This window comes from Oreochromis niloticus, linkage group LG11 (genome assembly GCF_001858045.2).
Source record: "Oreochromis niloticus isolate F11D_XX linkage group LG11, O_niloticus_UMD_NMBU, whole genome shotgun sequence".
In the NCBI taxonomy this organism is placed as follows: Eukaryota; Metazoa; Chordata; class Actinopteri; order Cichliformes; family Cichlidae; genus Oreochromis; species Oreochromis niloticus.
This window is the reverse complement of record NC_031976.2, coordinates 23,316,283-23,339,925: the sequence shown is the minus strand read 5'-3', so window position 1 is coordinate 23,339,925 and position 23,643 is coordinate 23,316,283. Positions and strand designations below refer to the sequence as shown.

The window sequence follows — 23,643 nt, the reverse complement described above, 5'->3', positions numbered from 1 at the left end:
ACAGCAGGTGTTTTGCCTCTGACAGCTGGTTATATTTAACGACGCGATTCTGTGCATCACAGAAGTCTGTTTAAGTTGCAATGTGTAAAGAAGTCAAGACAGCTACACAACTTTAACATTTTTTGTTGTTGTGCATGAACTGTGAAACCAAACTGTCAAGCTGGAACGACTCTTTGACCCAAACACACACAGATTAAATTAAAGTAATTAAAGTTACTTTAATTTAAAACACAAACGCTGCACAATGACGGCAGGATAGAGCATGAAAAAAAGAGACAAACAAGATAAGTCTCAAAACACACAGGGTCACTAAAAGGAAACATTACAGCAACTATGACCTGACAAAGGCACAGGGCTTTTCTCATTTTACTACTTTGTGTCTCCTCATCTTCTGTGTCCTCCTGACTGTGACCCAGAAATCCATTCCTAAATTGCATCTATAGGACAGAGGAGGCTGCAGGAGGAGCTATAATCGAGGATGCACAGGTTTCCTTGCAAAAGTGTTTTTACCTGGAGGCACGGGACAGGCTTGAAATATTCAAACCATTATGGGAAGTCTTTAAGTATGAACAACTCATTCTTCTGATCCAGAAGTTGTTTCAGTCACAAAGACCATGAAACAAACAAAAAAAAAACGCTATAGAAAAAATACATTTGTGCTAAAAGATTCCCTTATTTCATCACCAGTTTGAAATTATAATCATAAATCCTGTAGGATAATATTTCAGAGCTACAAGGCTTTCTAGTTTTGCTCCATAACCGATTATATTTACCTCTCAAATTATGGAAAAAAAGGACAGAGTGAAGCTTCTCTTCAAAAAAAACACACCCAGATCTTTGGTTCGAGTTAACATATATCCATCTCTTTATTAAGCTTCACTTTGAACAGACAAAGTAGCAGACACAACTTTGCAGCAAGCTGTTAAACAGGAGGAGGAGAAGGAGGAGGAGGAAGAGGAGGAAACAACAGGGCACAAAAAAGATCAAAACACTTCTGCAGCAAGTGAAAAGGAGAGAGTCAGGGGGTTCAGGAAAGTGAGAGAAACTAACAAGCCCGTGAAGGGGAGTGTGACTCAGTAGTTCAGTAGATTTTTTTTTCCTCCACCAGGCTTTGTTAGGATTCGTGGAGGCTGGCTGTAGGCAATCATCTGTATCACTCACTGAAGTGTTAGATCGATATATTGTAGCTATAATGTGAAAACTAATTCGTTTTGATGCTTTTAAGTTCATCTTTGTGTGTTTAGTGCTTTGCTGATACACGTAAACCTCTCACCACATAGAACTAATCAGGGAAATATGACACTATATATATGTATGCGTGGGGTTTTTTGTTCTCTCTCATTTTGTCTGCTAAGAACACCGGCACCCCCCTCCCTAAATGGCGCTGGGGTTGCGGAAGTTGTGTCCAGCAAAGCGAGCCTGATCGCCCAGCTCTTCCTCAATCCTGAGAGGAAGAGGAGGCGAAATGCAGAGCAGGAAGATGAATTTGAAAGAATTTGACAGCAGATAAAAGAATGAAGACAAGAGGAGAAATATCAAAATAGTGCAAGCGCTATACAGGAATCCATTCGCATACCATGTACATACATTTATGCAATGTAAGCTACAGATACCCACCTCATGAGCTGATTGTATTTGGCCAGGCGTTCAGATCGACATGGAGCTCCAGTTTTGATCTGAATGAAGACAAAAACACCAACAGTTACAGACGTGGCTGAACTTTTACCACTAATTCAGTGGTGTCTGTTCGCCTGTCGACGTTTATCTGATCTCTTCCTACTTGGGAGGTGGACTGCTGGAGTCTCCAGTAAGTGCAGTGCTGAGGATGAAGTTCTTTTGATCTGCAGTCCTCACAATTTGATTATTACTTGTTTTCAGCTTTAGACTGCCTGCATATGAAGCATTTAGGGAACAACGTAACCGGGTTACACTCCCCTCAAGCAGGTTCTGCACATTTTATTACTAATACTCTGTACCGAGGCAATAACTAACTGGCATTTTGATATTTAATACATATATTATTCTGTGTATAATGTTACCAATTCTGACTACTATTCTTAAAATTATATTTTTAGACAAAAGTGTTGAGAAAAACAAGCTGCAAATTATTAGTATTATGAAGATCTTATGACCAAACATTTGTATGTTTCTCTCCTAAAGTTTGCGTTTTGTCCCGTTTCTGTCTCTGCTCTCTTCTTTTCCCTCTCACACCCAACTGGCAACAGTGGTCTGCTGCCTCTACCCTGAACCTGGTTCTGTCAGAGGTTTCTTCCTGTTAAAAGGGAGTTCTTTCTTCCCACTGTTGCCAAGTGGGCTGGCTGACTGTTAAGGTTTCTTCCTAACAATTTAGGGTCTTTACCTTACAATATAAAGCACCTTGAACTGAACTGAATTGATTGTATTGATATTTCACTGTTGTTATCAACTGATTAGTCAACTTATTAATTTTAGGTCTTCAGTTGTTTTTAGAAGGACAGTAAAAAGTTAATGAATATTGAGCTGCTTCATTTCCACATCTGTTTATTACCTCATGCTCTTATTTGAACTGCTTTACAATGTATAATACATATTATCATACATAATTTCCTTAGGGATTAATAAAGTATGCTGATTCTGATTATTGCTGCTTTGTATGGTCCCAAAGTGTGATGGTGCACTGTTATGTTGCTGTTATGTTGCTTATGCACCGGGACCCGAGGAAAACTTATAACACGAAACGTGTGATCAGTAATAAGCAGTTAAGCTAGCAGAGGGATATGAGCTGTCAGACTGCTGCATGTGTTACCTGTCCAGTGCAGAGACCAACCACCAGGTCAGCTATAAAAGTGTCCTCTGTCTCTCCTGAGCGGTGGCTCACCATCACGCCCCAGCCGTTCTCCTGTGCCAGCTTGCACCTGGAAAAGCAGAGGGGAAAATCAGTATAACTGCAATCCGTGTGTGTGCCCACAGTTTTTGGCTTGAAACACATAAAGTCAACTCACGCTTTGATGGCCTCTGTAACAGACCCAATCTGGTTGACTTTGAGGAGCAGACAGTTGCAGGCTTTTTCCTCCACAGCTCGTTGTATTCTTCGTGGGTTGGTGACCGTCAGATCATCTCCAACAACCTGCACAGCGAGTGAAGTGAAGGGCACGGGGATTAGTATCACGTGTACTTATTCAGGGGGCATTAACCTTTGTTGTATCCCTAAGTGTTTAAATGAAGTTCTGGCCCACATTGAACAAATAAGACAGCAGTATTGGAGGGGAGAGGAGGGGTACGTGCTTTAATGTGTATGGATATTGATAGAAACTTGCTTTTTACAGCTTGGCTCATTCTGCTAAATAAAAACAGGATGACTTTACTTCTGCACCATTAATTTTGACTGTTCTTTGTTTAATGGAAGGAGGAGGAATACCAGATTACCTGTTGAAGAAGAGCTGCGCTGATCTACTTCCACATTATAATGGCATAATTTGTAATATCTTACCTGGATACCCACTGAGGCTGTGAACTGGGACCAAGCGGGCCAGTCATCCTGGTCAAAAGGATCTTCAATAGACACCACTAGAGGGAAGGACACATGGGTAAGATCATTTTCCTCCATGACTCAAATATTACAACAGTGTAGGAGAAACACAAGGCTAGCTGAAATCACTAGTAGCTCTTCTAATGCCTTTAGATCTACTGATATTAATTACAGATGCAAACATGCACACAGCCCACAAACCGTATGCACACCATTTACAGGGTAAAGACCCACATCAGAGCAGTACCCCGCTTGCCAAATTTGCAATGTAGCACATAATTAAATCTTCCTTAACAGCTTCATGTGTCGGGAGGCGAGACCAGGCTCTTTCTGCCTCTCCTTTTCTCTTTTTCTTCGACTATTTCTTTCTAAAATGTGACAAAAGAAATATGGTGGGAGGAAAAAAAATATGGAGTTGACTGCAATAGATGTTTTGATTCAAGCTGACTGAGGCTTAGAGAAATCAATAACACCCCCCCCCCACCCCCCCTTTTTTTAATGACTAAGAAGTGCCCACATTGTGCTCTCTGTGTGTTCACATACCACATTACACACCTGGGTAGTTATTAATGAACCCCTGGTAGATGGCGGCCAGCTCATCAGCTGTGATATTGCGGGCAGCGTTTGGTGGAGACTTAAAGTCCAGGTCATATTTGCCCTCGCTGAAGAACTCTGAAGCAGCAACATCCATCCCTATCACCACCTTATCTGTGAAGCCCGCCTTCTCTATGGCTGTCTTTATCAGCTCCAGAGCTGACAGGAAGAAACAGGAGCGATATGTTAGATTAGGCTGAAGGAAATCGTCTTCAGGTGGTCGCTGTGCTTACCTTCACTGTTCTCCTGTATGTTAGGGGCAAACCCTCCTTCATCACCCACATTTGTAGCATCCTGACCATATTTCTCCTTGATGACACTTCTCAGCGTCTGGTAGAGCTCCGCCCCCACACGCAGAGCATCACGGAAAGACTCGGCACCCACTGGAAGAACCATGAATTCCTGCATGGCCAGCCTGTTCCCAGCGTGAGAGCCTCCATTGATCACATTAAAAGCCTAAAAGAATGTCAGAGGGATGTGGGGGGTTTTATAGTTGGTCATTTATGTTTGGAGAAAAATTTATTTTTTTACCAACTTTAAAACTCACAGGAACAGGGAGGACCAGCTCTCCGTTTCCTGCCAGGTCAGCAATGTGACGGTACAGGGGGACACCTTTCTCTGCTGCGCCAGCTTTGCATATGGCCAGCGATACTCCCAGAATAGAGTTGGCACCAAACTTAGCTGGAGGCGAAATAGAGGCAGTCACAAACATAACGCACACATGCAGTCGGTACTCACTGGTGCGGAAACATGTCAGTACACATATATACCATCACCCCACACGAGACGTGAGCGAGGCTTACATTTGTTGTCAGTGCCGTCCATTTCAATCATCACATTGTCCAGCTTCTCCTGCTCCAGCACACTGATTCCCTGGAAGAAAAACACAATATTCCTCATACAGTAAACAGATTTTTTTCATTTCAGTCCTGCTCTGCTGCTCATCAGGTTCTGCAGCATAAACTTGATATTCTTTTGTTTATCCCATCACTTTGCCAGATGAATACCCATCATGTATTATCCTAACAGAGGATTTTGCTCTCACAATACAGACTTACTTGTGGTTCCTCCAGATTTAAAGGGAGGCAGTGCTTCAGCCATCGCACCCATCTCTCCTGGTTTGGGTTCAAGCTCTCCCTTTTTTTGATGCATCTTATAGTTAGTGTTGGATTAGATGACCCTGAGGTATCCCTTAGTTCAGGGGTGGCCAATTCCAGGCCTCGAGAGCCGGTGTCCTGCAGGTTTTATCACAGCTGATTTAAATGGCTAAATTATCTCCTCAACATTTCTTGAAGTTCTCCAGAGGCCTGGTAATGAACTAATCATTTGAATCAGGTTTGTTGACCCAGGGTGATATCTAAAACCTACAGGACACCGGCTCTCGAGGCCTGGAGTTGGCCACCCCCTGCTTTAGTTACACTGATGTAGCCTTAAGCTGATGCACTGATCACTTCTTCTCCACTCCCATCTTCTTCTCTTCCTATGCATTTTTATGTCACTATTGCACTGCATTAACTGTGTATCTTCTCCCTTTGTTTTTGCCCATTTTTTCTCTTTACCCTCAGCCTAACTGGCTGCAACAGATGGCTGCCCCTCCCTGAGCCAAATGCTGCTGAAGATTTCCTCTGAGCAAAACAAAGCCAATGCCAAAATGCTAAATCTGCAGTTCCTTGTATGGCGACTTGGGGTTCTGTCCAACAGTGACTCACGTGTTTAAAGTCAAAACCTTAGCCTGGTAAATAACCTATTTACACGGGACTGTAGTCTCTATGGCTAATTAACATTACAGGAGTGTGGACATTCTGACCTGCATATATTCCAACACAAACAGCTGAAGCCAGTTGTTGTCTGTTAGGCCTCAAGCAGTAAACTCCACTTAATGAACAGGACCTCTGCCTTTTGGCACCAACAGTACTAATAATATGACTTGCAATGAAGTATGGCCCATCCAAAAGGATGAGTAAACCTCTCGCATTTTAAGCAGGTCACTTAGCACTAATTAGCAGGTGTGCCTGTATAACAGCACTCCACCCTGTAGTTTAATGAGGTCACTTCTGGTTCCAAAAAAACAAAACACCAACACGTAGGCTTCATAATGTGGACCCAATCTAGAAATCAATGTCATGCTGGCTTCACCCATCTTCTATATACAGTCTGTGGAGTCTTCTTCCCCCACACTGTTTGCTCATAGAGGCACATGTGATGTTTTTGGTTCTCTCTGTAATACTATAACATTTCACTTACAACAGAAAGCACCTTGAGGTTGCTGTTGGTTGTGAACTCGTGCTATGTACAGTAAACAAAATTGAACTGAGCCAAAGTGAAGTACTCACAGACTGGATGAGGGCGGGTCCAAGGGTGTCATTAATGTGAGCAACAGCCTTTGTCACACCTTTAGTGCAAAACATGTGGAGCCAGTTAGTCCCCAATTTTGTTACAAGAAGGAAAAGAACCATCATGCAAAATCAGATACAGGCAGAAAAATAAGAGCGCTTAGTGCAAGGGAGACATCTTTGTAAGTGTTCACACCTTTGCCCTTGTAGCGAGTCTTGTCGCCATCTCGGAGCTCCAGAGCCTCGTAGATGCCTGTGGAGGCACCACTGGGAACAGCAGCCCTGAAAAGACCTGGAATCGAAGCAGATGATTGGTGGGTGGATAGAGGAGGCAGACGTAATGGGGTGAAAGGTTGAGGGAGAGGAAAGAGGATGGAGAAGGATGTAGTTAACCTTAATGAAATAATCTAAACATTAATTTGAGACATTACACAAGATTCTTTTTTTAAACCTTTGTCTGTATGCAGATCTACTTCCACAGTGGGGTTTCCCCTGGAGTCCAAGATCTCCCTGGCAACAATATTCACTATAGACATCCTGTTTAAAAAAAAAAACAAAAAAATCAAGGGAACATTGGCCTCATTTCAAATGCAGATTTCATCCAGTGCTCATACACTCAGTCTATGTTATTTTAATTAGAGAAGGAAACACATGAGCGAGCAAAGCTGCGTGTGAAGATGAAGCTCGGTATGAAAATAGCCTGTGAAATACCAAAAGCACTCATATGAAAAACAAGGACTTCACACTCTCTTCCTCTTTTCCACTTGAACACACACTGTGATGATAGTGACGCAGCCTTGAGGATGGAAAGCTGTGGAAAAAGAGGCTCCCAAGGAAGATGCTCACACTCGCACAGAGAAAGACATAAATCAGAAACCAGTGATGCGCACCTACTTAAAAATCTGTCAACCTGTTCCAGACCACAAACCAGCTCAATTTCTCGCCTGTTTCAGTCAGTGACAGAGAGCACGGACCAACTGAGAGACGAGACGCAAAAGACAGAGCAGGTAGCGACGAGGAGATGGGGGAGGGGAGCGGGATGAGAGGGATGGAGGGACCGAAGAAACAGATCAATCTTTTTAAACGTTACCTGCAGCTTGTTTGAAGCCTGGTGGAGAAAGTGAGCGAATGTGGGCGAATGAGAAGGAGCGATAGCGGGAAGGGGAGGTGGGAGGAGAAGGGGTGAAAACGTATGACACACGGGGGGGAGGGGGAGCGTGTGAGTCATTGGAAGATACAGAGGAGGGGAGGGAACAAAGCAAGGAGAGAGGAAACAGAGATGGGAAGGAGGAATGGAGTAGAAGAGCTGGAGTAATGTGGATTTGTGTATTACTAGGGGTGCAGGAAACATTGTAACCATCTGAGCATTTAACATACACCGCTACTTTACACCCTCGCAGTCCTGTCGTACGTGCTGTGTACACATCTGCTCACTGCTGATAACTACAGAGGCACTCGTGACATCAAAATATAGTCCCAGCAAACTGATACATGAAACGTTCATTTGTGCTTCCTGTCAGGTCCAAGCAGCGCTGCGATACAGCTGAAGTAAGTGCATGTGGATGACAGGCAGGAGATGTGACAACAAAGCAACCACAAGGAGGATGCATCTTAGCAAAGACAGCAGAAAATAAGGCGCCTTGTCGGGGAACGTTAGAGATCTAATGATAGGGATTAAAGGAAACAAGACAGGTAGACGGGAGCAGCCGCTGCCGGAGGGTGGATGTGCATTTAAAAATAGTCTTAGATGTAATTAAAGATACAGCCAGCATGAGCAAAATGCAGACGGGAAGCTCGCTATGGGAGTGTTTGGACAAAAGGAAAGTTTTTCATTGGCTGCCCCGCTTGAACGTGCCATCTGGACATCACATGACCTGCAGACATGGTGGCACGGGGAAGATGAAGAGGGCGCATACCTATGAACGCGTGCATGCATGTGTATGTAGACTTGCATTGACACAAATGAACACGTTATTTAGCTGTCAATACATTTTATGAATAAGCAAGGGTTTAAAAAACAAAAGGAAAAATACAGAATCGGAAAACTCTTTAAACAACACTCCATAATTTAAGACATGCAACCCCAAAACATCAGAACAGAGGCACACTTCGCAATTATCTAACAATGTTTAATGAACTTTTTATTTATTACATTAATTAGTTATCAGTATACAATTCAATTCACCGACACACGAGTGTCTTCACAAACATAAAATGGATTGTACAGCAGATGTACTGTATACTGTAGCACTTTAGTGCAGTGGGCAAAGACACATGTCAAGTTTAGAGAATGAGTGTTTATATATATTTATACATTAAGTGAGTGTAGTTATACCCATGTTTACACAGGGGCGTTTGTAAGTGTGTGTCTGTGTGTGTAAGAGTAAAGAATTTAAACTCTAACCATTGTGTGTGCGTGTGGGTGTGTGTGTGTATAATATGTTGTTCATGTAAAGACAGTCCAGTCATATCAAACATTTATGGCGGGCATCAACTTCCCGTCCTCATCGTGGTTCACAGCATCGGGGAAATCCTCAACTCCTTCAATCTGGTCGCATTGTTATACGGAACACCTGGAGGGACAGACACACAATGCCAAAAAAGTGCATGAGATAATCTAATAAAAGACAAAGGAGATGTTTAATATATGGATGAGTGAGTCTAATGTTTTAATCTGACAACTGCAGATTCATTGGTTCAGTGGTTCTCTGTGGGCCACAAAGTCAGTGCAAGGGGGGGCAGGAGAAAAATATGAAGTGAAACTAAGTGAATTAATACTTTTTGGAGGGAAATTTGTGAATGTTCTGATGATCTCGTTCAAACCTCTATTTCACTAAAAGTCAAAAGACTAAGAGGAATCAGTATACCCACCAAAACCTACGTTAGTATGCTGCAGAAATTGTGGGTTAAAACATTTAAATCTGAGACGTGATCTATGGTCCACAAGCACTAATAGGCTTGCTTACACCTTTGCACAGCACTGAGACCCCAACACAGTGCTGGGATTTTGTAATAGAAAACATCGTATCTGCTGTGGCTGCTGTGCATTAGCCTAAAGGACCTAAAAGATTCCTAGAATAAAATGATCAGGGTACGCTGGAGGTGCAAACAGTAAACAGAGAAGAAAACAACCTTATTTTTAATTTATTTTTTAAAGGTAAGAATGTTTATTTGGGTATTGCTGAAATTAAGTCGATGAAATTATGAGACATGATCAGATAGATCGGACAGGCCGAGTGTTGTTATAAGGTTACAGAAGCTCTTCTATATACACAGGAGCCTGGCCATATAAGGTTTTATATGTTATAATTAATATTTCTAAATGAACTCTGAACTTTACTGGAAGCCAGTGAGGCCGGCCACTCTCTGCGATGCGGCATATGGTCACCCGCTCATCCCAGTGAGCTAAACTGGTGCCCCTGCCATTTTAACGATATATGAACACAGAAGCTCCGAGATTCAAAGGTTATACAGAGGGAGACTTTCTGGAAAAATAAAAAAGACTTTGGAAAAAAACCTCTCACTTCTTCACTTCCTATACTAAGAGTAATGTGGAGGTTTTCTCTGAGTAATGGCACCTATTGTTCAGGAGGATACTGCAGCAGGTACTCATGTGTGAAGAGCAGTCTCAGAAAAGTGCTAAAACAAGGGCAGTAAACCATTCTGTAGAACTATGTAGGGAAAATGGCTGGCATTGTTTAATCTCCTAGCATTCAAGGTACAAATGAAAAAAAGCAAATCAAAAAGCAGTGACAACTTTAAGCATTTATAATTTCTTGTAACTCATCAGCAAACATACTGTGCAAACCAATATTTATAAGAGTAAAATATGGCCATTTAACTTTGTGTCTGATAACACACGTTCAGAAATTAATGAGCTCACAACAGACTACAACAATTATAATAATAGTGGCACAATGATCTCTGACATCTCTCTTACCTTCTCACCAGTCGTAACGTGGGCGGGTCTGGGGCTGACGGTGTCTGGGGGACTCGTGCCGATGACCTGGTGGAGACGTTGAACTGGGAGGAGCGGTAAGAGCGAGCTGCTGGCCGCCTCCTCGCCGATCCCGGGCGTAGTCCAGCCCACGAGCATTCGGGGGAGCGTATCTTCCTGCTTCTCTTCTCCACTCCTCGTCAAATGCTGGACCCTCACCTAGCGGGAACAAACACCGGGTTAAGAGCCGAAAAGACTAAAAATAAATCACACGTATGTGAAGTGAGACCATCAAAGTCACAATTCCAAACAATCCTCATTCATCTCCTTTGCCCCTTTTTAAAATTCAATTCCAATTGGCTTGAATAGTAGGTGAAGCCTGAGCTAATATTAGTTTTGTAATCAGGGTCGACTCACTCTCATCCAGGTTAATGTAGTCTTGCCGTTCTTCACAGTCTCCAGTGCGGCGATTTCGTGAACGCGCCATTATGTGTGCACGGTCTCCAATGTGGTGGCCAATGGCAAGACCCTCCAGGCCGCTCTCGCTGTCCCTCACCGACTGCCGCGTCTCACGGATCTGGGGGGAAAAAAAAAACAAAACAAAAAACCCCAAAACCCTCAGATTACAAAATCAGGCAGGAAGGAATGAACTTAAGTTCATCTCTGATATTTATACTGTACATAATCTATTTACAGTCACTACACTTACTGGTGTTAATGAGGCCAGCAGACTAATTAGGCCCCAGCCAGTAAGCAGGTCTACTTACATGGCTCTGACCACAACTTCATATATATAATATTTGAACTAATATGAGTTATTCCTACCCCCCCTGGGCCTGTCCTTGTTTCACTGGTCTGCTGATAAACTTTAGGAGCCCCTGGGTCTGTTGACGAATATGAGATCACTGTTGAGGAGGAAAACGTCTGACAGTTTGGCGAACCAGACATTCTGTCCTGGAAGAAGAAAAATAATGGAAAGTAAATAGAAATGATGGAGAACTGGTGAGACACACATTTCATTTACGACAGTAATCGCTTTCTGTTTATTTGGAAAGAAAAACAACTCACCACGTTTCCCATCATTTCTCCCATCATGCCAAACATATCCATGAACCCTCCACCCTGCAAGCAATAAGAGGATCTTTACATTTCTCATTTGAGTAATCCCCAACCACAGGCAGAAAAGCAGCATACATTGTGTGTTGAGTGCACAGGTGTCATTAACCACTTTTCCAGTGCAGGAGCTCATGGCAGCCATGAGGTGCTGCACAGCCCCATAAACAGCCCTTTCAGCCTCTCTGTTTTCCACTGTGGTCTAGAACCCTTTGACAATAACAACAGTGGACACTGTTGTGTCCACCAATACTGTTGAATTTTACAGTGTTGATAGCTCCTCTTCTTCCTGTTTCTGACTGGTAGACGTTTTTTTTTTTGTTTTCAAGATTAACCAATTAACTGGGCCACTCAGATATCTAACCTAGAGTATGCACTTCTATCCTAAAAACAGACTGAAAGATGTTCTATGACGGCAGTTCCTGTTGTTGGAAAACGCCCAAAAGTGTTAAGTTTTGTAGGAGAAAACATTCTTTGAGCAATCCCCTTTAATTTTTTAACCCTTTATTTAATTCAGGATTGTAGATGCTGAACCATCCCAGATGACATTGGGGAGGAGATGAAATACACCCTGCACAGGCCAAACAAAGATAAACAAATAACTATTCACACCCTTGGTTAATTTAATGTCACCAATTAACCTGACACGAATGTCTGTGGACTGTGTGAAGAAGCTGGGGCACCCAGGCTAAGGAGAACATGCAAACTCAACACAGAAAGATGGCCAGCAGGATTAAACTTGGTGACTTATTGTTGTATGGCAGCAGCGATAACCGCTGAACCACCATAATCATAAAATCCATATAATAAATGACAAAAATTATTTTAAATCAGCAGTCATTCTTTTAAGATTTAAGATTCTTTTAAGGTAATAACAGATCTGGGTAATGTGCATTTTTATTCAGATTGACTTTTTACTTTTCTATATTTAACCGAGCTCCTTCCTTGCATATTTTTTTACTTTATTGAGAGATTTTGCTTTGCCATATTGAGCTGGTTTCACACTGACACTCTGTAAAAAGTCAGAAAAAGTAAGTTCAGACACAGCAGGAGATGATTTGTGGTGTGTTCTCTCTAGAGAGAACATACTTGGCGAAGGAGCTGCCTGATGAGAGGGTACAGGAAGCAGGACACTCGATGCCCACTCATTAGCTTTTATTAACCATTATTACTGCTGCTATTTTTTCATATCCGAGCAAATCAATGCAATCAGACATCACATAAACTTTGCACCACCTACGTTGTGCAATACCTTGAAATGTTCAGGGCTACAGAGTTTTGGGGATGTAAACCTCAGTCTTACCCATTAAGAAGTCTAATATAATTACACTGGAGCCTATCAATCGTCAGTCAGAATATCATCATGAGGCTGGTGACAGAATTAAGAGTTCTGTAATTCCTTTAATGAAAATTAAGTCACCATGCACCGTGTTTGCAGTTGTAAAAGGAGGTCACAGAAGGTGTTACTAACCATTCCCATCATGCCAAAAGGAGCCAGTGGGCCAGCCTAAAAGACAAATACACACCTTAAATTTTAAAAAAGGCACTAAACAAAAAGCTAATCTGGAAATACAAAATTCATACAAAGTATCTATCCGCACAGAGTCTGTTACCTGTCTGCGTGATGCACGGTGTGGCTGCATCTGAGGCGCAAGAGGGAAAGGCTCCATGCCAAATGGTCCAAATAGACTCCTCATCTGCTGCCTGTGAGCTGCAAACGGATCCCTGGAAGAAATCAAAAACATTTATCAGACTTTTGTGTTCGATTTGACATGTATGAATCAACTGAGTGTAGCTGTGTGAACTGTACTCACATAGGTGAAGGTAAACTGAAAACGACACAAGGAGGAAAACTGTAAATTTTCAAGTACAAGGCAAATACTCCAACAAAGTGTTTCAGGTTCCACTGGGTTTGTGAGCCCAGTTTAGCCATCCATTATTTTGCTTTATTATTTTCTTCAGTATGGGGGTTTAGTACAAGAAAAGCCAGTAATGAAAGAAAATCTATTATAGTGTATTTTGTATACATGTAAAAAAAAAAAAAAAAATAATTCACAGAGCGAACTCTTCTCTCATGCACCCTGCTTTATTAACCAGGCTATCAGCGACCTTTGTTTTCATTATTTTCATAATCTGAATATTGTTTCAACAATTAAGTCGATCAGCTGACACATAAAGCTTCAGAAGCTAAAGCCCCGTCCACACAGAAAGAGACCCCTCTGTTGCACATCGTTTTGTAGCTAAAGTGATTTTCCAACCAGTGACCAGTGAATGAAATTTTGCTACTGTTTTTTCTTTTTCTTTTTTTAAAAAATTAACCTTTTTTCTTCGAGCAACAACTTTGGCAGCATGAAGTGGGAAGAAACAAACTTTTCTCAACTTTCAGGTGAGTGATTTGAGAGACTTCCAATGAGAGCACAGGATACCAATGATTGATATTATCGCAGGGTAGTAAATACTTTAGTGGGTTACCTCGACAACCAGAGCCTGGAATACCCACTAGCAACTAGCTTTAAAGTGAGGACACACCTTGATGTTTGGTTGTTAACGAATAGTCGTCCAAAATGATTCCCCACTTCATGTTGTCCGTTCTTGCTTTAAGCCCCTTAATTTAGTTATTTTTCTGTGATTATGGCTGCATTGTTGCTGAAAATTGGTGTCTGTCTGGTTGCTCCTTTAAAGTGTGTTTGCCAACTTAAAATTTAATAGACCAAATGATTAAAAAAAGAAGAAGAAAAAAGATATTGAAGGACAAAAACAACTGCCAATGAATTAGTTTAATAAACATCCAGTAAGCCTGGAGGCAGACCAAACATTGACTCGTATAACATCAAGACCCAAATCAAATACTGAAATTTGCATTTTGTGCATCTGTGTTGTTAGATTGTGCTGTGGTTTTAACAGAAAGCTGATGTTTATCTGTTAAATGGAAAATAAGTGTGATGAAGAGCTGAGATGCAATCATTGCATCTTTATTAATAAAAGGCCTATGAGTCAATACAGAAAGTTTATTTCCACCTGCAAAGGTGTTTTTGTTTTTTTGGTTTTAATTTCCATTATAAAAATGCTTTTACACTGCATTTATTAAAAGAGCAAAATATTATGCATTTTTTTCCATTTCCATCCATTTGCCTGAGGGAAAAATGCACTTATATAAAAATGCAATACTGGCAAGACAGTAGGTCTTGAGAACGATATGAATGCAAAAAGAATATGCATACATATTTATTCAAAATGATTTCTCAGTTATAATTAGAGTACCATCTGGAAAATCTAGAATTATGTACTATTTGGGTTAGACTACACTGATATTTTTGTTTTTGTGATACATGTTGTCATTTTTGATAAAAACCTGTATGAAAAGTTAAATGAAAAAAATAGCTATTTTTCATTTTTGCAAATAAGAATTTGATTTATTTTGCATTATTGTAAAGTACAAATATATGCCATTCAGAAATTGTCACTAGCAGTCTTTTGCAATGTGATGTTTTTAAGTTTATTTATGTGTGTTCAAATATCAGAATTCATAGGACATCTTATTTTTTTGTCATAATTAAATTTTAACAAGCCAATACTCAGACGTTTTTTTAATGTTCCAAGTAACAGATCCCAAGTAAGACATTTTATAGGAAGAGAGAACAGTCGAAATTTCAGGCTTTTACCTTTGATAGTTTTTAAAAATATTAACATTCAAACATAGCCTCAGACTTGAATGTGTGTGTGGCGGGGGGGGGTTGAATATTTTTTTCAGAGGTATGTGTGTTTATTTACTTATTTTTCCTGATAGAGGAGCAGAGAGATAAGCAGAAAATAAAATCGTGGTTATACTCCATAACTGAGCAAGCGGTGCGCCTTTATTAAAAAAAATAGTTTGTTTGTGCGAGATGAGCCAAAATAGAAGATTTACTTGCACCTGTTATTTAGATTTTTTGTCTGAAATAAAAACAAAAAAATGCATATATGCTGTATTTACTGAGGGCAGCGAGATTAGGGATTTTTTTCATCCATTTGCCAGCGGGAAATGCGCTAATGTAAACCTGCCAGACTACAAAAGTGAGCACTTTTAAACCTAAAAAACAAGAGATTTCTAAAGAAACAGTGGAAATCCAATGAGAGCAATTGACTGCTAAATGTAGTGACCGGCTGGTTATAACTAAATACTGTTGAACGCTAACACCTTTTTGTTATTGTCTATCCAATATGGTGGACCAGTGTAGGCCCCCACAGCTGGCAGGAGTAACGGAGGGTACCTGCTACAAGGGACAGTGGAAATTTTTAAAACTTAGCAATCCACAATATAGCTACCAATCACTTATAGAACACAAAGACACCAGTGTCAAAAGAAAAAAGTGTGAAATGTCAGTACTTACATCATGTAGGGATCTTCATCAACGTCACTCAAGAACCGAAACATGCTAGGTGATTTCTCAGCTGGCTGATTCGAGCCAGCTAGCAAGGTAAACAGTTTTTAAAGGCTGATAGCAAATGAACTCAAACTCGATTTAAGCTGAAGTTGGGGATCTTTTACCAGCTCCCTCTCGAAAACCACGCACAATTACTACTGCTTAACAAGGTGGCAGAAATCGTAGCGTCTCAATAAACAGCGATTTCCAGAAACCTGGAGAAAACACAAAAACGGAAGTCAGTCCTCTGACAAAGGGAAGCAACGCTGCTATCAAGCTAGCATCAAAGCTAACAAAGCTAACTTCCGGTTAGCATATTTTCACAATAACACATTTCCGGAGAGGCTTCTAGGGCAATTTTTGGCACTTTTTCTGCAGATTAGGAGTGTTTACAGGTAACTGATACGCATGCATTTGAATATATTATTATTTCAATTTAATCTGTTTACTTTATTTTATTCTAGTTTTATACTTTATTAAGATATTTTTGTTGTTTTATATTTTATTGACTGCTTCTTCGTTGTGTTTAACTTACAATTTAAAAGAATTTTCCTACTCTGGGATAAATAAAGTCTTATCTTATCTTTTTAGTTTTCCGGTCTTTCTGAAGTTTTTCTGTAAACATCGGTTTCCTACTAATTCGCAGTCAATTTCTTGTACCTAAACATTTATCATTCAACAGGATTTCTTTTCATTTGCGAAACCAATTAACACTGATCTATAAATCAGGGGCAAAAAAGGAGCAACTAACTCAAGGAAGGAACAAGTCCTAGGTATACACACAACAAACAACTTAGCAAAGAACCATTTTAAAATTGTATGTTTAGGTACTTTGTTACTAGCCCCATGTTACAAAACATATAGTTTGCTCCCATTTCTTTAGCTGAATCTACAATCAATCAATCAATCAGTCTTTACTGACAGACTTTATGTCCTTAGTTAAAACCATATTATATACAATCAAATTCACAATTACCTAAAAAGAAATCAATAAGTACACAAACCCTTCAACCAATGCTTCCTTAGACTGGATGAGTAACGGGAAGGACTCACTGTCTAACTATTAGGTGCAAACTTAATAGATCTTGGCATTGAGGAAACTGAAAAATCTGAAAATCATCTCCTTAAAAAATAGTATCATCCAGCTGGGGGATCCAGCTGAAGGGATGCATCTGGCCCTTCATGTGATTCATCTACTGTTCACTGAAGCCTCATCAGAAATGGCCTCAGTGGAAGGATGGCTGTCAAGAAGCTATTGTTAGGGAAGAGAAAGCTTTGACTGACCTTCAAAAAAGCCTGAAGAGCTATTTCTGGAGACTATTTAAAGATCTTACTAGAAAGCTTGCCTAAGACAGTTCAGGTTTGTTGGATAATAAAGATGGTCATACAAAATATTCACTGTCAAGCTCATTTGATTTGCATAAACACTGTTTATGCCTTATGTGCTGTTTTGCCATGTGATAAAAGCAGAAACGTGTTGCAGTTTGGGCAGCAGGCGACGCTCTTTCTTTTGTATCGATTCTACAATCGGGACTGGGTCCCGGTTTGCTATGCGCCTGCGCACAAAGTAATTCAGCCATCAAACCCGGATGTAACCAACGCCTAACCTGTGTGAAGAAAAACGGTGAGTAGAGTTACAAAAACTGCTTAAAACTACTATTTGTGGCTAATTAGAGTAAGCGACACATGCAGGAGAGTCCCTCTAACAATGTCCAGTCTAACAGAAATGAAACGTTTGTTTCTAGGTGTTTTAAATCTGCGGGGTGGTTAAAGTTTTCTACCGATCAGGCTTAATTCAGAGCGGACAAACATTTCTTTAATGAAGCTGTCATGATTGTTTGTCAGCTTTGGTAGTGTGATTACTTTGATTTTGATCGATTTACATCCCGCTGTACATTGTAATTAAATAAGAAATCTAACAGTGACAGTATTTTCACGCTGCCTGTCCACTGTTCACAAATCTGATTTAATTTATTTAGTCAGACTCAGCCTTAAATGATTATTATTTTTTTATATGTTGGCTAAAACGTCTCATTTGCAGGTGTTAAACTTTCAGATAACAGATTAACAGATGAAGTGCTTATTTAGCGGAAGTGTTTGCAGTATCCGCTTCTAAATGTCATTTTGCTAATAGGCGGCATTTTCCTTTAACATCCTCGCTATGCAGCTTATGCGGAAGCTATTCACTGTCATTAATTTTTCTCTTGCACATGTAATAACAAGCCGAGTAGGAGTACCTCCAAACGGTATGCACGCTGCTTGAACTCACACCTATCTATATACAGCCGTATCCTTCATGTTTTTGTTTCATTTAGACTAATTTAGCATTCATTTTTATTTCAAAGTAGTTTTTAACTTTGCAAAATCGTTTGTCATTTGTTTATTCTACGTATTTACTTAGGGTGTTTTGATTGTGCCAAACAATTTTCTCAGTTTTGGGGATAAATAGTTTATCTTGTCTCATCTGATCTGATCAGAGCCTATTTGATGGAATACATTTTTTTCTTCATTTTTTTTTTTTAGCATTGTTCATCATATGGCAAATGTATCTGTTTGTTTTTTTGACTTTTAAATAAGTGGGATGAATTTAATAGTTAACATGTACTGTAGGAAGGTGTGGCACCAAGAAATCTGTGAGCAGGCACTGTTTAAATATGCAAATAGTTTATTTGAGCTAAAAATAAGTTAATACTAAGTATTACCTTCACACGGGATTCAAACTTTGTTCCCTTTGATGTGAAAGTTTTATGTTTAATCCATTGCAACACTACAGCTTAGTACCTGTGTGGACTTTTTTGCCCTTTATGCTACTTTATATGACTCACCTGAGCCTGTCCAAATAGATCTATGACTGGATTTTCAAAAGCCTGAACACAAAGCCCAGCATCAGCGCAAAAGTCTAGTTCTGGCTCAGGCCATTTGAATTACAAGATGCTGAAATTCTATTATGGATACTTTTTTGTCCACTAGTCCTAAAAAGACATACCCTGCCCCAGCTTTGATGTTATCGCTCATCTTAGGACAAAATATGTTAGCAGTGTGAGCTTAATGGATCAAAACTATGAAAATGCCCATTGAAATGCTGCTGTTGCAATATGTAATGTGTAAGCATTTTACTGTCAGAGTTACAGAGGTTGAGCTATTTAAAACTTTCAGTTTTTATTTGTTAAAGTACTTTATTTTCGAGTATTTGCATGTCTTATGTCTAAAATCCTGTGATGCTGAATACAGATAATTACTTCATATATAAAGTTATAAAATCTTTATATGCAGTCTATTCCCACATCTACACTATAAATCATTGCAGTTGCAAGATTAGAGACAAATTCATTATAGATCAGATGAATGGTCAGTCTTTCCATATATTATTTTTTTATTTTCAACCACTGCCTGACATGTCTTTCGTCTCAGAAAGGCATGTCAGGCGTTTGCTGGTTTCAGTTTTGCACCCCCACCCAAGGTGGAGGAAGGGTTTGTGATTGCTGCATTCTGCTTTTCTGTCAGACAGCAAGAGGGTGCAAATTCCACCAGGCCAAATTCCAGGAAAATATCGACAGAAAAACATAAAGTTTTAAATAGTTTTCTTTCAAATTGCAAAGTAGGACACTGGCCTCTGCTGAGGATGCAGTCTGTAAGTTTATAATTGTTTGACCTTTCATATTGTACTGACCAATAATTGATTAATCTTCAAAATAATGTGCAGATTATTCAGTAGTGAATATAAATATTAATTCCAGCCTTAGATGTGCTGGTTAGATGCATCGCATGTCTCTGTGAGTCTGTCACAGTTAGTGCTTGTGTGTTTGTTTCCATGTTGTTTCACTGCCTGTATGTGAACCCATGCATGATTCTAGAGACAGTACTGAGTGCTTGTGTATTACTTCCTCTCTAAGAGTCTGGCTAGCTGTCTGGTGTACTGTTTCTGGCAAATATCTTATCATGTTTCCTACTTTCTGTTTTTCTTTGTAGATGCAGACGATAAAATGTGTAGTAGTAGGAGACGGGGCTGTAGGAAAGACATGCTTACTGATCTCCTATACAACCAACAAGTTCCCCTCAGAATATGTGCCTACGGTAGGAGGAGGATTTAAGAAAGACCGAGCCATATTGTTGTAAACACGCTCACTTATAAAACTTCTGTTTTCTTATATTATTCATGGTTATAATGCTGCACTACCAGACGCCGCCCTTTTTTGCTTACTTCTTTTTTGTGTTTTCAAAGGTTTTTGACAATTATGCCGTGACAGTGATGATCGGCGGAGAGCCGTATACGCTCGGCCTTTTTGACACAGCTGGTAAGCTGGTCTTTGAAAGTCTCTCAGTTTCACTTTTTCTCTCTCATTTCTGTCAATCTAAAAAAAATTTGAAAAAAAATGTCCTTGTTCTGCTTCTCTTTTGATTGCTGCTCTCAGGTCAGGAGGATTATGACAGGCTGCGTCCTCTCAGTTACCCACAGACAGATGTGTTCCTTGTATGTTTCTCTGTTGTCTCGCCCTCATCGTATGAAAATGTCAAAGAGAAGGTCAGTTTTGAAATCTCACTGTTTTGGGAACAGAGATGTTGACTATTTTTTTGTTAAATGTGTCTCATGTGTTGGCAGACTTACACTCACGGGCCACTTTGTTTTAATCATAATCTATAATCAGCCAATCATGTTGCAGCAACTTAGTACCTTTAGGCATTTAGACATGGTCAAGATAACCTGCTGAAGTTCAAACTGAGCATCAGACTTGGGGGGTTAAGGATTTAAATGACTTTAAACGTGGTCTGAGCATTTCAGAAACCGACAATCTACTGAGATTTTCCACACACAACCATCTATAGAGTTTACAGAGAATGGACTGAAAAAGAGAAAATATTCAATGGGCAGCAGTTCTCTGGGGGGAAATGCCGTGTTGATGCGAGAGGTCACAGGAGAATGACCACACTGACAGGAAGGCAACGGGAACGCAAATAACCTCTTGTTGCAACTAAGGTATACAGAAGAGCATCTCTGAATGCACAACATGTTGAACCTTGAAGCAGATGGGCTGCAGCAGCAGCAGAAAACCACACCGGGTGCTACCCCTGTCAGCTAAGAACAGGAAACCGAGGTTACAGTTTGCGTCTGCTCACCAAAATTGGACAACAGAAGGTTGGAAAAACGTCGCCTGGTTGGACGAGTTTCAATTTCTGCAGCAACATTCAGATGGTAGGGTCAGAATTTGGCATAAACAGCATGGAAGCATGGTTCCATCCTGCCTTGTATCAGTCGTTCAGGCTGTTGCTATAACAGAGTGAGGGATGTTCTCTAGGCACATTTTGGGGCCTTTAGTACCAACTAACCAAGCATCGTTAGACACCACAGTCTCCATCCCTTTATATAAGCAGTGTCCCCATCTTCTGATGGCTGCTCCACCAGGATAACGTGCCATGTCACAAAGCTGTAATCATCTCAAACTGGTTTCTTGAACACTAGAGTGAGTAGACTGTACTCAAATGGGCTCCACAGCCACTAGGTCTCAAATAGAGCACCTATGGGATGTGGTGGAATGGGAGATTCACATCATGGATGTGCAACCATCAAAACTGCAGCAACTCTGTGATGCTGTTGTATCAATACGAACTAAAATCTCTGAGGAATGTTTGAGGCATGTGGAGTTGAGGCAGTTCCAAATGCAAAAGGGGGTCCAACCAGGTACTAGCAAGGTGAATCTAATAAAGTGGCCAGTAAGCATATAGACCTAAACATAATTATTATTTTTGAAGATCTCCTGTTCATTTTCTCTAGCTGGCCTAATGCTTATATTTAAATAATTTTGTATGTAATAGAGTGAAGAAAGTGCCGTAGTTTTCTAACACACAATTGTTCAAGAGCCACTTGCTCAAAATAGTGAAGTTTTCACTGTGTTCTTATGATCATCCTGATGTGGAGGTGTGTTCTTTTACACCTCCACATCAGGATCAGTCCCGATGTCCTTTCTGCTTGGACTGCTTGGAATTTAAGTAATTGTTTTAATTGTTGTCCTTATTCTCAATAAATGTCACAAGAAAAAGCCTCCTGCTACTTCAGTTCCTCTACAATCCCACCGTTTTACATGCCAGACATTTTATTTCACATTATTTTCTATGAAATGAAAAACATGAATCAGAAACTATCTGAAAAACTATTTGGATTAAAGAAAAAGCATACCAGCTTTTGATAGTCGCATATTTCATTCGGTATCTAAGATAAACTTTCTATCTTTTTGTCTGTATCCAGTGGGTCCCTGAGATTTCACACCACTGCCCAAGCACCCCTTTCCTGTTAGTGGGGACACAGGTAGACTTGCGGGAAGACAGCAACACGGTGGAGAAGCTGGCAAAGAACAAACAGCGCCCTTTATTACCCGAGAGCGGCGAGAAGCTGGCTCGTGAGCTCAAGGCTGTTAAATACGTGGAGTGCTCTGCCCTCACACAGGTATGTAAAATCTCACCACACATTTAAAACTCAACGTGACAGATTTGTTTGAAATAGAAAGTTATGCTTCCTTCTGTTATGCTTACATCATCTTTTCCTCTTCTTCTTCTTCTTTAACCAGCGAGGACTTAAGAACGTGTTTGACGAGGCCATACTGGCAGCTTTGGAGCCCCCCGAGACCAAAACAAAGAAGAGGTGTGCTCTGCTATAGAACAGTCCTGACCGCGAGGTGCGAAACGGTGCAAAAAGTAAAATAAAATAAAAAATAGGCGGGATGATTGAAAACATAAAGATTAGTGAACATTTTGACAAAAAAAACCCTCCAAAAAACAAAGGACAAAACCAAAGGGGAAGGGACGGTACCGTGGCATCGAAATGTATTCCGGTACACACGTACACTGATTGTGCCTTCAAAATAAAAGCTGAAAAAGGCTGAGGGTGAAAAGCATCAGATGTGCAGTGAATGCAGTTTAAGCACCACCTGTGTCCTTTTCTGAAACCTTTAGAAATCACAGTGTTCTCTCTATAAATATTCAGGTGGGGCAGGCCCCCCCTTGCCTGTCACCTTTTTTTTTCTTTTTTTTCCCCCCCAAAGAAATGTTCATTTATAAACTTGACATTGGCCTCTTCCTGTGTTTTACATACTGTGGCCTACTGGGTCCTTTAAACTCAGTATAGGGAAGTATAAAAGGGGAAATACTTCAGTTACATTTAACATTAGTACGTTTAAGGGGGCAACTTGATGTTAAGTGGTACTCTACTTGCTTTCTTTTCCGACCTTCCTCAATTGAATAATGTCAAAAAACTAAACATTTGCTGTCACTCCAAACAAAAGCAGTTGTCTGTAACGGTTACTTTCTTCTAACTAGTGGTGACTTGCAGGGATGAAAAGTGTTTTCACCAAGTTCCCTTATCCAGGTTACTTATGAGTTTCTGTTTTCTTTCTTGTGTATATTGTAAGAATTTCACAATGCTGTTTTGGGAAAGTTTTAGCATTTTTTAATTATTTTTTCCCATTTTGAAACTTGACTTGTTTTTTTTTTCTTGTTTGTGTTTTTTTTTTTTTTTTTTTTTAATTGCAAGACCTCCAACATTTGAGTGAATGATGAGAAGATTCAAGTTGTAATATTTTTCATGGCTCTTGAGAAGATGAACTTTTTCTAGTAAATTTCTGGGTGTTTGTAATCACAGGATGTTTTTAATAAAATGGTTGAGCTCAAATGAAATGTAATCATTGTTTTGTATGTTTGAAGCCAAAAGACTGAATTCGAAAGTATTACAGAGTTTAAGGGTGTAATCACACAAGTCACACTTGC

At 40.2% G+C, this 23,643-nt stretch overlaps 3 protein-coding genes and 1 long non-coding RNA gene across 6 annotated transcripts; 2 read left to right on the top strand and 2 right to left on the bottom strand.

Annotated features, from left to right (window-relative positions):
* Positions 1-841: 841 nt before the first annotated feature.
* Positions 842-7,671, bottom strand: LOC100690209 (gamma-enolase). 3 transcript variants are annotated; one of them, XM_003450583.5, is made up of 13 exons: positions 7,526-7,671; positions 6,887-6,972; positions 6,632-6,727; positions 6,436-6,494; positions 4,906-4,975; positions 4,650-4,783; positions 4,336-4,558; positions 4,064-4,261; positions 3,470-3,546; positions 2,982-3,106; positions 2,786-2,894; positions 1,618-1,676; positions 842-1,444 (listed from the first exon to the last, which is right to left on the bottom strand). In XM_003450583.5, exons 2-13 carry the CDS (start codon positions 6,969-6,971, stop codon positions 1,375-1,377), a joined length of 1,305 nt encoding a protein of 434 aa, XP_003450631.1. In that variant the 5' UTR covers position 6,972; positions 7,526-7,671; the 3' UTR covers positions 842-1,374. The 3 variants fall into 3 exon arrangements, with proteins under 3 accessions (XP_003450631.1, XP_005455511.1, XP_005455512.1); XM_005455454.4 differs by lacking the exon at positions 7,526-7,671 and adding an exon at positions 7,326-7,494; XM_005455455.4 differs by lacking the exon at positions 7,526-7,671 and adding an exon at positions 7,330-7,494.
* Positions 3,504-8,903, top strand: LOC112848119 (uncharacterized). Its single transcript, XR_003222061.1, has 2 exons — positions 3,504-3,566; positions 7,956-8,903. It is a non-coding gene; the product is annotated as an uncharacterized LOC112848119 (long non-coding RNA).
* Positions 8,544-16,187, bottom strand: mlf2 (myeloid leukemia factor 2). The gene is made up of 9 exons (XM_005455457.4): positions 15,856-16,187; positions 13,300-13,314; positions 13,099-13,210; positions 12,957-12,992; positions 11,441-11,494; positions 11,198-11,326; positions 10,790-10,949; positions 10,376-10,591; positions 8,544-9,008 (listed from the first exon to the last, which is right to left on the bottom strand). Exons 1-8 carry the CDS (start codon positions 15,897-15,899, stop codon positions 10,380-10,382), a joined length of 762 nt encoding a protein of 253 aa, XP_005455514.1. The 5' UTR covers positions 15,900-16,187; the 3' UTR covers positions 8,544-9,008; positions 10,376-10,379.
* A 1,186-nt stretch (positions 16,188-17,373) lies between these two features.
* cdc42l (cell division cycle 42, like) lies at positions 17,374-23,553 on the top strand. The gene is made up of 6 exons (XM_003450581.5): positions 17,374-17,512; positions 19,858-19,962; positions 20,111-20,183; positions 20,301-20,410; positions 22,130-22,327; positions 22,449-23,553. The coding sequence occupies exons 2-6, from the start codon at positions 19,858-19,860 to the stop codon at positions 22,536-22,538; spliced, it is 576 nt and encodes a 191-aa protein (XP_003450629.1). The 5' UTR covers positions 17,374-17,512; the 3' UTR covers positions 22,539-23,553.
* Positions 23,554-23,643: the final 90 nt, after the last annotated feature.

What these genes read in the sequence shown, in the direction of transcription:
- mlf2 (XM_005455457.4), bottom strand. Translation starts at nt 15,899, where the DNA reads ATGTTTCGGTTCTTGAGTGACGTTGATGAAGATCCCTACATGAT. An exon ending in ACCGTGCATCACGCAGACAG is followed by an intron (nt 12,993 to 13,098) that starts GTAACAGACTCT and finishes TTTGTCTTTTAG; the next exon opens with GCTGGCCCACTGGCTCCTTT. An exon ending in CTACATTAACCTGGATGAGA is followed by an intron (nt 10,592 to 10,789) that starts GTGAGTCGACCC and finishes TGTTCCCGCTAG; the next exon opens with GTGAGGGTCCAGCATTTGAC.
- LOC100690209 (XM_003450583.5), bottom strand. Translation starts at nt 6,971, where the DNA reads ATGTCTATAGTGAATATTGTTGCCAGGGAGATCTTGGACTCCAGGGGA. An exon ending in GACCCGCCCTCATCCAGTCT is followed by an intron (nt 4,976 to 6,435) that starts GTGAGTACTTCA and finishes TTTTTCTTCCAG; the next exon opens with GGAATCAGTGTGCTGGAGCA. An exon ending in CATACAGGAGAACAGTGAAG is followed by an intron (nt 4,262 to 4,335) that starts GTAAGCACAGCG and finishes TCTTCCTGTCAG; the next exon opens with CTCTGGAGCTGATAAAGACA.
- cdc42l (XM_003450581.5), top strand. Translation starts at nt 19,858, where the DNA reads ATGCAGACGATAAAATGTGTAGTAGTAGGAGACGGGGCTGTAGGAAAG. An exon ending in CCTCAGAATATGTGCCTACG is followed by an intron (nt 19,963 to 20,110) that starts GTAGGAGGAGGA and finishes GTGTTTTCAAAG; the next exon opens with GTTTTTGACAATTATGCCGT. An exon ending in AGTGCTCTGCCCTCACACAG is followed by an intron (nt 22,328 to 22,448) that starts GTATGTAAAATC and finishes TTCTTTAACCAG; the next exon opens with CGAGGACTTAAGAACGTGTT.